General features: G+C 34.1%; 1 protein-coding gene across 1 annotated transcript in view; it reads left to right on the top strand.

Annotated features, from left to right (window-relative positions):
* Positions 1-16,331, top strand: part of ZPBP (zona pellucida binding protein) — a 97,496-nt gene that overhangs the window by 9,267 nt on the left and 71,898 nt on the right. The window contains exons 3-4 of the mRNA XM_059074706.2: positions 2,349-2,474; positions 10,101-10,250. Of these exons, the coding sequence (XP_058930689.1) occupies positions 2,349-2,474; positions 10,101-10,250 (276 nt within the window). The remainder of the gene's footprint in view (positions 1-2,348; positions 2,475-10,100; positions 10,251-16,331) is intronic.

Genomic DNA, 16,331 nt, shown 5'->3' on the forward strand with positions numbered 1-16,331 from the left:
GAAGTCCAATCATGGAGGCTTGGGTGGGTCCTTCTGAGGGCAGCAGGACAAGGACCTGTTCCAGTTCTCTTTCCTTGGCTTGGAGATGGCCATCTTCTCCCTATATCTCTTCACATTGTTTTCCTCTGTGTTTGTCTGTGTGTCCAAATTTCCCCTGTTTATAAAGACACCAGTCATACTGGATTTGGTCCTACCCTGATGACCTCATTTTAACTTGGTTACTTCTATAAAAACTCTATCTCCAATTAAGTTCACTTTCTGGGGAACTGGGAATTAGGACTTAAACATATGACTTTAGGGAGAAGCATAATTCAGGCCATGACACCGAGATTCGTTTGTTTTTCCTGAGTACATTTTTCCTGGGTGCTGTAAGTCTGATTAATTTCCAGAGTTCTGAAAATGTTGATTCTAACAATATGTGCCATTTTCTTATTACCTTGATGAAGGGGATGATTTTTGGAGTTGTTTACTCTGCCATTTTCACTGATACCACAACTTTTATCACAGCTTTTGTTTTAGAACTACAGCTTTCAAACCTAAATTATAAAACAGTCATCTATAACTAACTTCGCTTTTTATTGGATGTGCTTAAATTTATCCTTAAAATGAATTAACATTTCAGTTAAGAAAAACAACTGAATCTCAGTGTGATGGACTGAATCATCCTTCTCCCTAAAATCATATGTTTGAGTCCTAATCCTCAGTTCCCCAGAAAGTGAACTTATTTGGAGACAGCATCTTTATAGAAGTAATCAAATTAAAATGAGGTCATTAGGGTAGACCCAAATCCAGTATGACTGATGTCCTTATAAAAGGGCCAGTAAGTCGTGCTGAGGAATGACACATTAATACAATAAGCATTTATTAAAAGTAGAAAAAAGAAGAAACATTTAAACTGAGGTGAGTAGGAAATAAAATGAGGAGAAATTAATGAAAGAGACAAGAGAAGAATAATAGATTGAATGGAACCAAAAGCTGTCTTTGGAGCAATTAGTAGACAGAGTTTTGGTAATTGTTTCACAAGAGAATAATGAAAGTAAAAAAATATTATGAATAAATTAAGATATGGTGAGATTTAAAAATCAGAACTTAATATTCTGAATAATTTTATATAATAAACTTACAGTGAATAACTCTACCAAAATATAAGTTTCTAAAACAGACTTGATTATTACTTGTAAACTAATAATTAAATTCTCCAGATTGTTAATCAGAAATTTGTTTTGCTTCTTCCTCCCTTGCCAAAAAATAAATACCAGGCTATATAGTTTCCAAGGACAAAAACACTTTACGTAGTCTTTCAGAGAAAATTTATAGAAGGAAATCTGCCTAATTCATTTTCTGTGGCTATTATAATCGTAGATGCCTAGCTTAATAGTGCTGAACACTAAATAACAAATTTGTACTGAAGTTGGAAAAAGACAAAGGATAATGTAAGAAAATTATATACAGTTACATTTATGAATATAGGTGCAAGTGTCCCAGGAAATCAAATTACCAAGAATTGAGGGGAACTTTCTTAACCTAAGTAAGGGTAGCTATCTAAAAGCTACATTCAATAAGCATGATGTTGTATGGTTAAAGTTTAGAGACAGTTTCTTTAAAGTTAAGGAGAATTTTGATTCTCATAGAAACAATTTTTATTTTACTGGAACACGAAAGTCTTAGTATATGGTTGATTAGTGAAGTGTTGCCATGGGATTACTGAGGAGTTTCTAGAAGCTTTTCTAAAAGCTTTCTTATGAGTAAATGCGAAACAATTGAATCTTTACCGTGTTCCTTTTGTATCTCCTAGAGGATACTATTTTTGCTTGTTTAATGAGCAGTGCTCTAAATTTTAAAGCAAAGTGGGAAAAATGCTTAATAATTAAAGTCAATCAAAGCACATATTTGTCAATTTTTAAATCACATTACAATTTTAAAATTCATACACTGTGTTACATCATTGTGAGTAATGTATTGTTCCCTAATCTAAACAAATTTATCTTGTCAGTTTCTTTCAGGTTTGGTGTCTTTGCAAAACAGATGAAGTATAGATATAGAATTATCTTAATACTTTGTAATTAAAATAATTTTATGACAACAAAGTAAGTTGATATATGAACTCTGAATAAAAAGACCAATGCATAATGCTGAGATTAAGATACACTTGCACATGCAAATAAAATAAGTGTATGTTTTTGAAAGTTAGTTATATGGAATGCAATTAAATTTAGTTCTTACCAAGCAATAGCAATAATCCAAAGAAAACTTCTGAAAACATGTAACCCAGACTACAAAAATGTAAACCATTATAGATCATGAACGAACATAAAATATTACTGGAACATTTTAATATTTATTTTCAGTGAAAGTCTATGTTATGCTCCATCAAAAGAGTCCACACATGTTATGTGTAACCCAACGACTGCGGAATTCTGAACTCATAGACCCATCGTTCCAGTGGCATGGGCCGAAAGGAAAAATCATTTCAGGTGGGCTTCTGTTTCAGTAGTTATAATTAAAAATTATATGTATGAAATGTACTCAGAACAAAAATAATATTTGTATCTCATATACATTTATGTATTAGCTCACTTCTTTTTCTTGCGATTTCTTTTTGGAGTTAGAGTCTTACAATGTAGATGGCATGACCATTTTTTTCCAGATCTTAATTTGAGATAGAGACACACTGGATGATTAAACTGGAGAATTCTCTAAGCATCCATATTTCAAAAAATTTTCCTTTTTTATTGTAAAATTCATAAAATCATTTTGGTTACCTCAGTTAGACTTTTGTTAGCAAAGTATGTATGAAGAAGCAAATAGGATTCTGGTTTTTGTTAAAAATACAAATGAGCACTTTGAGCTCTAGGTTTAAAACTCTGGTTTTGTTTGTTTTATACAGCCCCACATAGGGACAACTTGAGACTTTATTAGTAGTTACGATTTTACATTTTTTATCTTGTATTTCACTCTGATTAAAATCCTGACCAGACAGTATGGATTATATTTGAATTTAACCTAAATATTAATATCCATTTTGAAAAAACTGACTAAATTTAACATTCAGTATTTTAGTATGAAAAAGCTCTTAAATATACTGCATGGTTTGGCAGTAGCTGTGTAATAATATGTTACTGATGCTGTGCTTACAAAAGAGGAATTGTAGTACTCGGGTACTCATCCAGAGGAGAAGATGGACTTGAGATACATCTGAATAGTAGCCTTACAGTTTTCAGATTTTTGAGAAAACAAGGTCTTATTCTCATGAAGGTACGTTTTTCCACATAGAGTTTACTATTGGTATGATTGATTTGATCAACATTTTCTCCATTCAACTTATTTTGTTATTTTGAAATGCCCATCTTACCTGTATTCTGATATTTCATTTGCTAAAAGCTGATTTGTTTTTGCAGTATAGTTTAAAAAATATCGCTTAGCTGTTTTTGTTTTCAGCCTTGCTGAAAATTCAGATAATGAATTTTCATCCTAAATATCTGTTCAAGGAAGTACCTTTTGCATACCTTCTGTGGAAGTTTTTCTTTATTGCTTTATTCACCCTGTTTTCTTTCTCTCTCTTTTCCTTCCCTCCCTACCTTCCTCCCTTCTGTTCCTTCTTTCCTTCCTTCTTCTCCTTTTTTTTTCCCTTATTGGTGTTTTGAGATAGTGCTTGTGGATGAAAACCTACAGGTTTATTTTATAGACCTGGATGGAGGAAAGCAGTATATTCATACAAAGACTTGCTCAAGAAACATTCATAAGACATATTTATTTTTTAATATGTTTTAATTCATGTTTTATATAGTTGAACAATCTAAGTTGTACATTGCTATAATATTTATGTTGATTCTAAAATAGCTCAAGGTTTAAAGAGTTACTTCACTCTTTAGGTTAGGTGGTATGTCTCCAAAATGAATTACTCGGCTCTAGGTGAGTGACTACCTGGTGGCTGCCATTGTGCCCAGCTTTGCAGGAGGTACACAGAGCAGCGTGACCTCTGCCTGGCTGCAGTACTAGAGAGTGTAGGAGGGGGTCAGCAGAGGTCAGGGACAGAGGTCCTGAGAGGCTAGGCAGTTAAGATAAATCAGCGAAGGGGGCCAGGAGTAAAGGTATCCAATATTGAAAATAAAATCAACCTTTATTTTTATTGCTTTCTAATAGCAAATAATATAATGCAAGCATGTATATTAAATATATTTTACATTTGTTATTAAAACTCCGTGAGTTCAAAAATAGAAGCATTTAAGTATTGATTTGTTGTGTTGTAATTTGTTACTCCTTTGATTTGAAAATTGAGATGTGAAACGTGCTCTTCTCTGAGATGCCAGGCCAGGTCTTGCAGCTTGTATTGCAAAGTATAATATGTAAGTGAATTTTGAATCCTTCAACTAGAAGTGACATTTTATATTACTTTCATAATGGAAAACAGATGTTCAAAAACGTAACTGTTTCCAGGTAAGGATAAAATCATATAGATGCAATGGTTTTGTATTTGTAAGGACTATTCTCAGAAAATCCTGGTATTCTGACATCATGATTACAGTTGTGTTTTCAGTGCAGTGTCACATCATAGTTTGCTGTGTGCCAGCTTTAAAGCTCAGTACTATCACTGTAATTGCAGAGAGACGTGGAAAATGTCTAATTTTATTAAAGCTTGGAAAACAGAGAAGCTTTTTGGACTCTAGGTTAAACTACACTGTACTTTTGTTATCTTTTTATGGATATTCCAAAGATGGTTCCCCTACAGGTGAACCAAAGAAACACGTAGTTACGTACTTGCACCTCCCTTTGGAGAGAAGCATCCAGGTTGTTTAGATGGTTGTACAGTGTGGAGGCCAAGTCTTAGACTTCCTAGGCTCTCTTCCTCTCACCCCCACTGCCGCCCTGTTCTGTCTATCTGTCTTCCAATATTTTTGGTTTACAAAGGTAAAGCATTTATTGCAGCAAACCCTGTACCTCTTTCTTCAACCCTAATACCATTCTGATGAATTAGCTCTTTTTGGTGTGTGGACTTTCCCACTTTTTAAAATGTTCACACAAACCTATATAAGCATGCGCGCGTGCGCGCGCACACACACACACACACATTGAGCTTTACCCTGTAACTGCATCCTTATTATGTTTTTTTAAAAATGAGATCATAGATTATATCTTACTCTACCTTAATATTTTTATTATGAAGCATCTGATAAATACAAATCTGTATAACAGATTGTAAGTTATGAAGCGTAATAAAACAGACATTCTTGAGCTTGCTATAGAAGCCATGATATACCATTATCATGAGTGTTGAACCTTCTAACATTGAAAAATCCCATTCTTCTGTCCCCAACCCCTCTTAGGTAAACATTATCCTGAACTTTTACAATATTATTCCTTAGCTTTTTTCATGCATTTACTGTGTGTATGAATACACACACACAAATACATACATATATCTATGTATGTGTGTATTCATACACGTAGTAAATGCACATATTTAAATATATATAAATATAGATATACATGTATGGATATATTCTGCAAGCATATTTTTACTTTAGTGTTTTTATTTTGAATTTTATAAAAATAATCAACACGTATACTTTTATCATGTAGCAGATTCTGTTCTAAGCAATTTACATATACTAATCATTTAAGTTTCACAACAGCTCTTTGCAGTAAGTACAGTCATTTTCTCCCTTTTATATGTGGAAAACAGGCATTGAGAGAACAAGGTACTTTCCTGAAGTCAGGTGCCTTTGAAGTCTGGCTTCAGAGTTCACAGATGATAATCTAAATGAGGTAGGACTAGGATTTTCCCTTCTCACCATTTTGTGACTTTTTGTAGTTTGTGTCTTTCAAGGAATTTGTCCAACTTAGATTTTTTTCAACTTGTCGAATTTATGTGCATAGTTTGTGATATTTTCTTGTTATCTTTTTGATATATCCAGAATCTCTATGATATGCTCTTGTTCACTCCTGGTATTGGATTGGATGTCTTTTCTCTTTCATTTTGGTCTCTCTGGCTACATGGTTAACAATTTTATCAATTATTTCAAGGAACCAGCTTTTGAGTTATTTTTCTTTAGTATTTTTCTGTTTTCAGTTTCATTGATTTCTGACTTTATTATTTCCTTTCTGTTTGCTTTGGGTAAAGTTTGCTTATCTTTTTCTTTTGCTGGTTGTAGAATTCTGGATTGGCAGTTTTTTTCTTTCAACATTCCAAAGATGGCATTCTGTATTCTTTTTGCTTGCATAGTTTCTCGTGAGAAGGCTGCTATAAAATAGTCCTTATCCCTCTGTAGGCAGTGTGCCATATTTTTCTGATTAATTTCAAGATTTTTTCTTTCCCTTTCACTTTCAGTGATTTGAATACTAAATGCATTTTTTTTGGTTATTTGTATTATTCTGCTTGGTGTTCTATAAGCGTATTGGATCTGTAGTTTTGGTTTATCATTAATTTTTGAAAATTGTTGGCCATTATATCTTCCAATATTTCTTCTGCTTCATCCTGTCTCTCTGCTCCTTCTGAGATTTCTATCACCCTTATGTAACACTGTTTGAAATTGTTCCATAGCTCTTGGATTCATTCTTCTTGGTGTTGTTTTGCTTATGTTATTGTTGTTGCTTTCTCTCTTTGGGTGAATTTCTTTTGATCTATCTTCAAATCATTGATTCTTTTCTTAGCTGTGTCAAGCCTCTTTATGAGCTCATTGAAGGAAGACTTCATCTGTGTTACTGTGTTCTTTTTTTATAGTTTTTGTTTTTTTGGTTTGGTTTTAGTTCTAACATTTCCATTTGATTATTTCTTATGGTTTCAGACTCTGCTGAAATCACCTATCTGATCTTGCATGCTTTCTACATTTTCCATTAAATTATTTAATACGTTATTCATAGTTATTTTAAACTAACTGCCTGATACTCCTGACATCTGTGTCATTGCTTGGCATTTTGGAAATGTGCCATTCCTTACCCTTCTGTATGCTTCTTAATTTTTTAAGAACATCTTGAATAAGATAGTAAATATTGAGATAATTATTTTTATATTTAAGATGAACATTTTTAAAAATATTATTAAGGCTTTAATATTGGGAGTTTGTGTTAAACTAGTCAGGAATTGTCTGGCTTTCATATTGGTTATTTCTGTGGTTACTGAAAACTTATTTTTCTCCATTGTCTCATCTTTGGCTTTCGTTTCTCCTTTTTTGCTTTCTCTAGAGAGAATCTTTCTTGCAGCTCTCTTAGCTTGATTTCACTGCATTTTTGCTGGACTCTTATTAGTGATGGGCAGTTGGGAGAGAGGGGCAGTCTCTAGTGTTCAGATTCAGCATTAGTCTTTGGCAGGTGTGGTGTCACTGGACCTTGTGGGTGTGGCCTTTAGAAGTGCTTCAGCCTGTCTGCCGGCTTTAGTGTCGGCCTAGTACTTCTTGCTGACTTCCTCAAGAATGAGTTTTTTTTCTTCCTGTTTCCTTCCCTAGTGGGAACATGTTTCCACAGTTACCACTAGGCAAGTGACCATTTTTGTTTCTTCTCCCTTGTAGGTTAAAGCATTGCTCGTCACCAGGAGGTAGGGGAGATGGGCAAGGGTGGAGTTTTGGCAGGGCTGCTGGCCCCCTCCTCTAGCCAGTACCCTGTGGGAATCTTGCTCAGGGTTCCCCTGATCTTCCTTTGAACACCCAAAGGTTTTCATTAAGGTAAAGCCTGTAAGAGGGTGCAGCTGCCTCTGCACTCCCCCTGCCCCCACCTGTGGTCCTCGGAGGCTTCACATGCTCACACTGGACAGCACTTGGCTTTTAGAAATTTATTGAAAACTTTTAGCCAGATGTTCTTAGACCATTGAAGCAAATGCTTAGGTCTAGGTTCTACCGGCAGGCCCTGTTCATTCCTGGTTCTCAGGGTTACTGGTTGCCCTACCTGCCTCATTTGTTTGATGGGTTCAAGAAAATTTGTCGGTTGACAGTTTGTCTCTTTTTCCTTATTGTTGTATGATATTGTTGCTCTTATAGTCACTCTCCATATCTGAGCAGAAACCAAAGGTATAAACCTGTTTTTAAAAATAAGTTGTAATGAAATGGTGCTTAAATTTTGCCATATAATTTTAGAGCTCTAAGGCATGTGCCTCTAGAAATCTAATCCAACTCTGAATTTTTAGATGATCAAGCTGAGTTTTAGAGAAAGAAGTTCTGACTTCAGTTTAATTATTTATTGACTGTCTGCTGTTGTATGAGTTCTTATAGTGATATCTTATAGTGATATGCCTTGGCATCCTGAAATTCCCATTTAAACTTAGTTTTGTAAAAGTCTGTTTGTTAAGTGGTATTTGTTAAGTGGGTTCTTCTCTTGGTTATGAAATCATCTGGGTATCTTTTCAAAGTATGCTACTTTTAAATTTTTTAAAATAAGAAGGTAGCCAGAGAGTGTTTTCTTACAAATTGTATGATACTAGATTTTCTGGCTGTCATAATATTTAACATAGTAGTAGGCATTCAAATATATACTAATACACTTATTAATGCTTCTGGTTTGGGAAATTTTATTTCAAATTTTTGCCAGGGAATGCATAGCTTCATTGCTGACATGATATTCTAAAATTTCTTTACGATTTATGGGCACCTTTTATCATATTACTATGATGTATCTGTTTGTGTCCGCTGAAATATATATATAGCAAACACTTGAAAACCTTAATCTGTTCTAAAAAAGAGACAACATGTTATGATAAATATGTACTCTTTCATCAAAAGATATTCATGAAGAAATAGGCAGTACAATAGAAGTGTATTCTAAATTTATATCACATTTTTCAGCTTTATCCAGGATATAGAAATGGGAGTTCTCAAGGCATAATGCTCTGTGTAAATCCCTTGAGGGTGGGTATATCCATCTATTCATTTCTCCTTCAGTATCTGAAACAGGGCTTTTCATGTGCTAGCAACTCAACAAATTGTTAGTGAAAAAATTAATAATGAAAATTTCTTCACTAAGAACATTCATCTTTTGTCTTATTTTGAAGCAATAAATTTCTTCAAAATAAATTTCAACTTGACAGTTATAGGCAATAAATTATTTTCTTAAAATAGAAAAAGATGAGTATTTATTAAGATAATATTTTCAATTCTAATGAATAGTTTATTAAATTATTGAATGAGTTTTAATATCTAATAATTTTTTCTAATGCAAACCCGTGGTTATGAACTTTGAGAGTAACCATTTTTAATTGCTTAATGATTTATAGCTTTTTCAAGTACTTTAACATTTCTTGTATTTATTATTCAAAAACAATTCTGAGATATATTATCATATATTATGATTCTTTGTTGTGCAAATGAAGGAGCTAGACTTAAGAAAGATTAAGTGATTATCCCCAGTTACACAGTTTATGAGAAAGAAAGGCACACCTCAAAGCCAATTCCTAACCCTCTAAATCAGACTTCTTTCCCATTACACAACATGGCTCTCTCCCAGTGTGGTACTTAAGTGATGCTGAAGTGACAAGTGACCTTATGTCCAAGTTCTGACTCCCAGCACTGCAGTTCTGATTGTGTGACTTCGGGTGTCAAGTGATCCAGTCTCCTGTTTTCTTTCTTCTGCAACCCTCAACGTTGTAATCCAAATTTTGCCAAGTACCTTGTGTAATGACAACAAATCCCTAGGTGTTTGTGATTATATTGAATTAGCCTTTGTTCTGGCCGCACTGTTTTATCCGTTTCATATATATTTTTTATGCTTAATGAGAGAATAACTCATCAATAAAGTATTTATATGAATATATACAAATATAATTACTTGATAGTATGTATAAGTATATACTATATTATATGTATATGAGTACTGATCGTGCCATTTCAGTGCGACAAGCAGATCAGGAGCACATCATGTGTGTGTGATTGTTAGTCTCTTACCACTTAGGCAGCCACACACTTGATGAACTCTGGTTAGTGAAATTCTGACACTAAGAAGTTCATCTTGGCACCCACTGTCAAGAACCACCAGACACAATGACTATGTCCCCGACTCCTTCAATGATTCTGTAGGTAAATTTGGATGGTTTTTCTCTGTTAAGAAAATATTTTGTTATTTTATCTCAGTCTCATGTAATTTAAGCTACTGATCACTGTATCTTATTCCTCTATTAGGAAACAGCACCGCACAAGTGACCTCCACAGGAAGCCTTGTATTCCAGAACTTCGAGGAGAGCATGAGTGGGGTTTACACGTGTTTTCTGGAGTATAAACCTACTGTGGAAGAAGTCGTTAAAAATCTCCAACTGAAATATGTTATATATGGTAAGAAGGGATTTTGGTTGTATTTTAACATTTCTTAATGTTTTCAAATATTTACATATTTTAACAGGTTCGTTTTAAAGGGATTTTGTTATGTTTAATCTCTCTTAATTAAAAGTTTCTGCCTGCCTGTATTTTGTGAAGTGCTTTGTAAGGGGTTAGTGGTAAGGGAAGATCTTTTTTCTTCAGGGGAATGTTGACATGTACAGATCCATTTAAGACAGTGCATAAAAACAGGGTGGTATGGAAATCGTGTTTTCAGAGAATGAGCATTATATTGTACTCTGTACTGCTTTTAAATTCCGAGTATCCTCTTGATGGTGCACTGCCATCCCCGTGAACAGGAGCATAAATTGCTACTGTATTAAAACCCCTTTCCAAAAGTAGCTTGATCTGTTGAGGTCTGAGACTGGAGAGGTGAGTTGGTCGTGGAGTGGCCAGGAGAAGAGCCTGAGTGAAAGTTCCATCTCACTGCTGGGACCCACGCATGGAGAGAGAGTCAGGGTCCTCAAGGCTGTCGTGTCTCACCTCCAGAGCTTCTGAATATGTTACCCTACAGTAGCAGGTTTTGCAGGTGTAATTAAGATCTTGAGACGGGGAGACTCTCCTGAATTACTAGCGTGGGCCCAGTGCAGTCACAGGGGGTCCTTAAAGAGGAAGGCAGGATAGCCAAAGGCAGAAAAAGGAGACGTGGCAGTGAAAGGAGAGGGTGGGGTAGGGTCTACAAGCCAAGGAGGTGGCAGGTCTCTGGAGCCTGGCACTTCCAGAGCGAATGTACCTTGATTCCAGCCTTGCAAGACTCACTTTGGACGTCTGATGTCCACAACTGTGAGCTAATACATTTGTGTTATTTTAAGCCACAAGGTCTGTGGCTTAAGAAGTTAATATACCATTGAAAGCAATAGGATGCTCATGCAGCATTGTTTTCACAGCTGGGATGCAGAACAAATGGCAGAATTATTAATGGTTTCCTGATCATTTTTATACACTAAAACACGGTGTTCCATATATCCAAAGAAAGGCATAATTTTCATGAGAAATTATATTAACTTTGTTAGGCAAATAATTTGTTTAAACTTTGTAATCAGTCACACTTCATTTTTGTTACATAGTTTTTCCTGTAATATATGATATGTGTTATTTCATATAATTTATATAGTTTATAACAAGTATACTTTGAAATCTCTCATAAGGGTATATTCACATAAGCTAACAAGTGTAACAGTGCCTAAAATGAATGCTGGTTTATAGTAATGAAAATGATAGCTAATATTTACCAAGCATTTATGCTGTGTTTTTACGTGTAATTATAATAATAACAGCAAAACACGTATATTGCTTATTTTTGCAAGGCTGTTTTTTGAAGTGCTTTATTTATATTCAACTTATTTAATTCTCACAACAAACCCGTACAGTAGGTGCTGCAATTTTCTGTGTTGTCGAGATGAGGAGACAGCGGCACCGAGTGGGTTAGGTGACCTGCCCAAGGCCACACAGTTAGAATGTGGGACTCAGATTTGAATCTAGGGATTCTCATTCTAGAGTTAGTATTTTTATCTCTCTTGATATCCTGCTGTGCCCCACTGTTATAACAGTGGCAGCGGGATGACACATCATTTAATAAACTGATTTTGGAGACCTGCTATTTTTGTGCTTAAAAAAAATTATGTAAGTCATTCTGTTTCACTCTAAGGATCCACTTTAGTGTTTCCAATGCCACATGGTATTCCAGATTTTCCTTGCACATTCCTCAGTTGATGATTGTTTCATGTGTGTCAGATTTTCCCTGCCTCAAACAGCAGTGTGTGGAACCTTGAAATAAGTCCTTCAGTCTCTTCCTCCCTGAGTCCCTCTGTGCGTGTCTCTGTGTATGAGTCCCTCGCTCATTGATCTGTGTGTAAACACACACACACACACACACACACACACACACACACACGTGTTCTTGTATTATAGATGTTAAATTGTTAGTATTTCGCTGAGGTGATTCTGTAAGGTAATATCTTCTACAGGGTTTTCACAGTGTTATTTTGATGATTCTGCCAGTTGCCCTGCAAAGAGTGTACAGTTTGTATCCCCGCCACAGTACATGAGAACCTCATTACCTAAAATGCCCTTAGTATACTGTATCTTGAATTGTTGCTAATGTAATAGGTTAATAATGGTATTTCATGGCTTTAATGTTTATTTTTTGGTCATTGATGGGGTTTTTTGAGTTTTGCTATTTACGTGGGCCGTGAACAAAAGTTTTGCTTTTGTTGCTTTTACTTTTGGTGTTGGATTAAAAAATTTATCTCTAAGACAGTAAGTCAACGAGCTTACTGCCTGTGTTTTCTGCTAGAAGTTTTATGGTTTCGGGTCTTACATTCAAGTCTTTAATCAATTTTGAGTTGATTTTTGTGCATGGTATAAGACCTTGGTTATATTCTTTTGCATGTGGCTGGCCAGTTCTCCCAACACCATTTACTGAAGAGACTGTCTATTCCCCATTGTATATTTTTGGCTCCTTTGTTGTAAATTAATTGATCATATATGTATGGGTTTATTTCTGGGCTCTCTGTGTGTTACATTGATCTGTGTGTCTGGTTGTATGCCAATACCGCATTGTGTTAATTACTGTAGCTTTGTAATATAGCTTGAAATCAGGGAGCATGATGCCTCCAGCTTTGTTCTTTTTTTCTCAAGGTTGCTTTGGCTATTTGTGGTCTTTTGTGGTTCCATATAAATTTCTGATAGTTTTATTTCTGTGAAAAATGCCATTGGAATTTTGATAGTGATTGCATTGGAGCTGTAGATTGCTTTGTGTAGTATTTAACATTTTAACAATATTAATTCTTCCAATCCATGAGCACAGAATATCTTTCCATTTATTTGTTTCTTTTTCTATTTCTTTTCTTAATGTCTTATAGTTTCCAGTATTTTTACAGAGCCAGAGTTTTCAATTCAATGAAGTCTGATTTATTAAATTTGCTTATTAGTCATGCTTTTGTTGTCAAGTCTAAGAATTCTTTGCCTAGCCATAGGCAAATATTTTCTCCTCTTTTGTGATAGTTTTGCTTAACATGATGCAGTTTCAGTTAATTTTTGTGTACGGTGTGAGGTTTAATAACTTTCATTAGGATATCCAATTGCTCCAGCATGATTTCTTGAAGTGTTTTTGTATCTTTGTCAACAGTAAGTTGAGAATATTTGTGTGGGTCTATTTCTGGGTTTTCTAATTTCTTCCATTGATCTATGGGGTTTGTTCCTCTGCCAGTGCCACTGTGTGGATCACTGTAACTATGTAGAAACCCTCAGTACCAGGTAGAGTAATTCCTTCCACTATTTATCAAAATGTTTTTCTTTTTTAGGGCCCACCCCTTTCCTTATATATTTTAGAATAAACCTATACGTATCTACAGTGTATGCTGCTGGAATTTTGTTGGGAATTGCATTCAATCGATAGATAAATTTGGAGGATGTTTGCCATCTCTCTCTGTCTTTTTTTTTGGCCATGCCATGAGGCATGTGAGATCTTAGTTCCCTGACCAGGGATCGAACCTGTGCCCCCTGCAGTGGAAGCTGGACTGCCAGGGAATTCCCTCTTTCATCTCTATATACATGCTTTCTTAAGTGTATACCTAAGTATGTTTTGGGCTTTTTTTTGCACAATTGCAAATTATGTTAGATTTCAAATTTTGGATTCTACAGGATTATTGCTAATACATAGAAAAGCAATTTATAAAAAATAAGAAAAATACCCATTTATTTGCTCATCCATAAGAAGCAATTCCTCATTTATTCAAGTTTTATCATGAGATTGCAGCAATTCAGTCACATATTCAAGTTCTACTTATAATTCTGTGAAAATACCAAAATATGATACAAAGACACAAAGTGAGCAAATGCAGAAAAAAATGGCAGTGATAGGCTTGCTTAACATAGGGTTGCCACAAACCTTCACTTTGTAAAAATGCAATATCTGCTAAGCACAATAATGTGGAGCACAACAAAACGAGACATACTGTAAAAAAAAAAAAAGTGGTTTATTATTTGTGTCTTGATCTAGAATTAAAAAAAAATGTTTGTAGATTCTTTGTGAGACTGTCATGTCATATGTACATAGGGACAGTTTTGTTTCTTTTCAATCATATGCCTCTTATTTTTCTTTTTTTATTGGGGACACTAGGGCTTCTGGTACTGTGTTGAATAAGAATGGTGAGAGCAAATATCCTTGCTTTCTTTGTAATATTAGGGGGAATCATCCAGTCTTTTACTATTAAATGTGGTGTTAGATTGGTTTTTACATAGATGCCTTTTATTAGGTTGAGGAAGTTTCCTTCCATTCCACGTTTGTTGATATTTAATTTTTTATTGTGAAAGGATGTTGGATTTTGTCAAGTGATTCTTCTGCATTAATTGAGATAATCATGTTTTTTATTTTCTGTTTTATTGATACGGTATATTGCATTAATTGATTTTCAAGTGTTGAACCAAGCTTGGTTCCTGGGATAAAATCCCACTTGGTCATGATGTATAATGCTTTCAATATACTGATAGATTCATTTTGCTGGAATGTTGTTGAGAATTTTTGCATTTATATTCATATGAAATATTGGTCTGTAGTTCTATTTTCTTGTGGTATCATTTTTATCTGGTTTTGCTTTCATGATAATACTGAGTATGACTTGAGAATTTTTTCTTTCTCTTCTGACTTTGGAAGAGTTCATTAAGAATTTTTAATATTTCTTTAAATGTTTGGTAGAATTCATGAGTGAAAACATCTGAGCTTGGGTTTTTCTTCCTGGATAGTTATTTTTTCTGATTACTAATTTAATCTTTTTGCTTGGTATAGCTCTATTCATACAGTCTAGTTTTTCTTGAGTCAGTTTCAGTAGTGTGTGTCTTTTAGAGATTTTTCTATTTCATCTATCTAATTTATTGGCATACAGGTTTTTATAGTATCCCTTCGTAATTCTTTTTATTTCTGTAAGGTCAGTAATACTGCCTCCATTTTTATTGACAATTTTGTTAATTTGAGTCCTCTTTTTTTCTTGGTCACTCTAGCTAAAGATTTATAAATTTTGTTGATATCTTCAAATAACTATGTTTTTGTTTCATTGATTCTATTGTTTTTCTATTTTCTATATCATTTATCTCTGCTCTAATTTTTATTATTTCTTTCCCTCTGCTTGATTTAAGGTTAGTTTTCTCTTTCTTTCCTAGTGTCATAAGGTAAAGGTTTCAATTACTGATTAGAGATCACATTATATTTTATACTTATATATATAATTTTGTATATATAATTTCCCACAATGTACTGCTTTAGCTGTATTCCATAGGTTATGGTTTTTTTTTCAATTTATATCGTTTTTTTTTGTCTAACTTCTCTTTTGATTTCTTCTTTGACACATTGGTTACTTAGAATTATATTGTTTAATTTCCACACATTTGAGAGTTTTTCAGATTTTTTCTGTTACTGTAATTTTATTACATTGTGGTCAGAGAAAATACTTTGTATTATTTCAGGCCTTTAAAATTTATTGTGATTTGTGGCTTAAAATAGTCTCCATCCTTGAGAATGTGCCAGAGCACTTGAGAAGAATGTATATTCTGCTGCTGCCAGGTGGAGAGGTCTGTAGATGACTTTTGTGTATATTTGGTTTCGGCATTATTCAAGTATTCTGTTTCCTTGTTGATCTTCTGTCTAGTTGTTTCATTCATTATTGGAAGTCTCCAAGCAATATTTTGAATTGTTTTTATCATTGTTTAATGGTATAATCATTATCATATCATCAAAATGATTACTTCTTTTATCATTTCTGTCAGTTTTTACTTCATTTTGGTGCTTTGTTCTTAGGTGTGTGTGTGTTTATAATTGTTCTCTCTTCCTGAAAGGTTGTCTATTTTTATTATAAAAAAATGTTACCCTTTAGCTATAGTAGCATTTTTTGTTTGTTTTAAAGTTTACTTTGCCTGATAATTGAATAGCCATTCCTATTTTCTTGTGATTGCTGTATACGGGATGTATTATTTTGCACCCCATCACTTTCAGTCTATTTGTATCTTTGCATGTAAAATGTGTCTCATGTAGACACTAAGTAG

The sequence above is a fragment of the Kogia breviceps genome, chromosome 9, assembly GCF_026419965.1.
Source record: "Kogia breviceps isolate mKogBre1 chromosome 9, mKogBre1 haplotype 1, whole genome shotgun sequence".
Lineage (NCBI taxonomy): Eukaryota > Metazoa > Chordata > Mammalia > Artiodactyla > Physeteridae > Kogia > Kogia breviceps.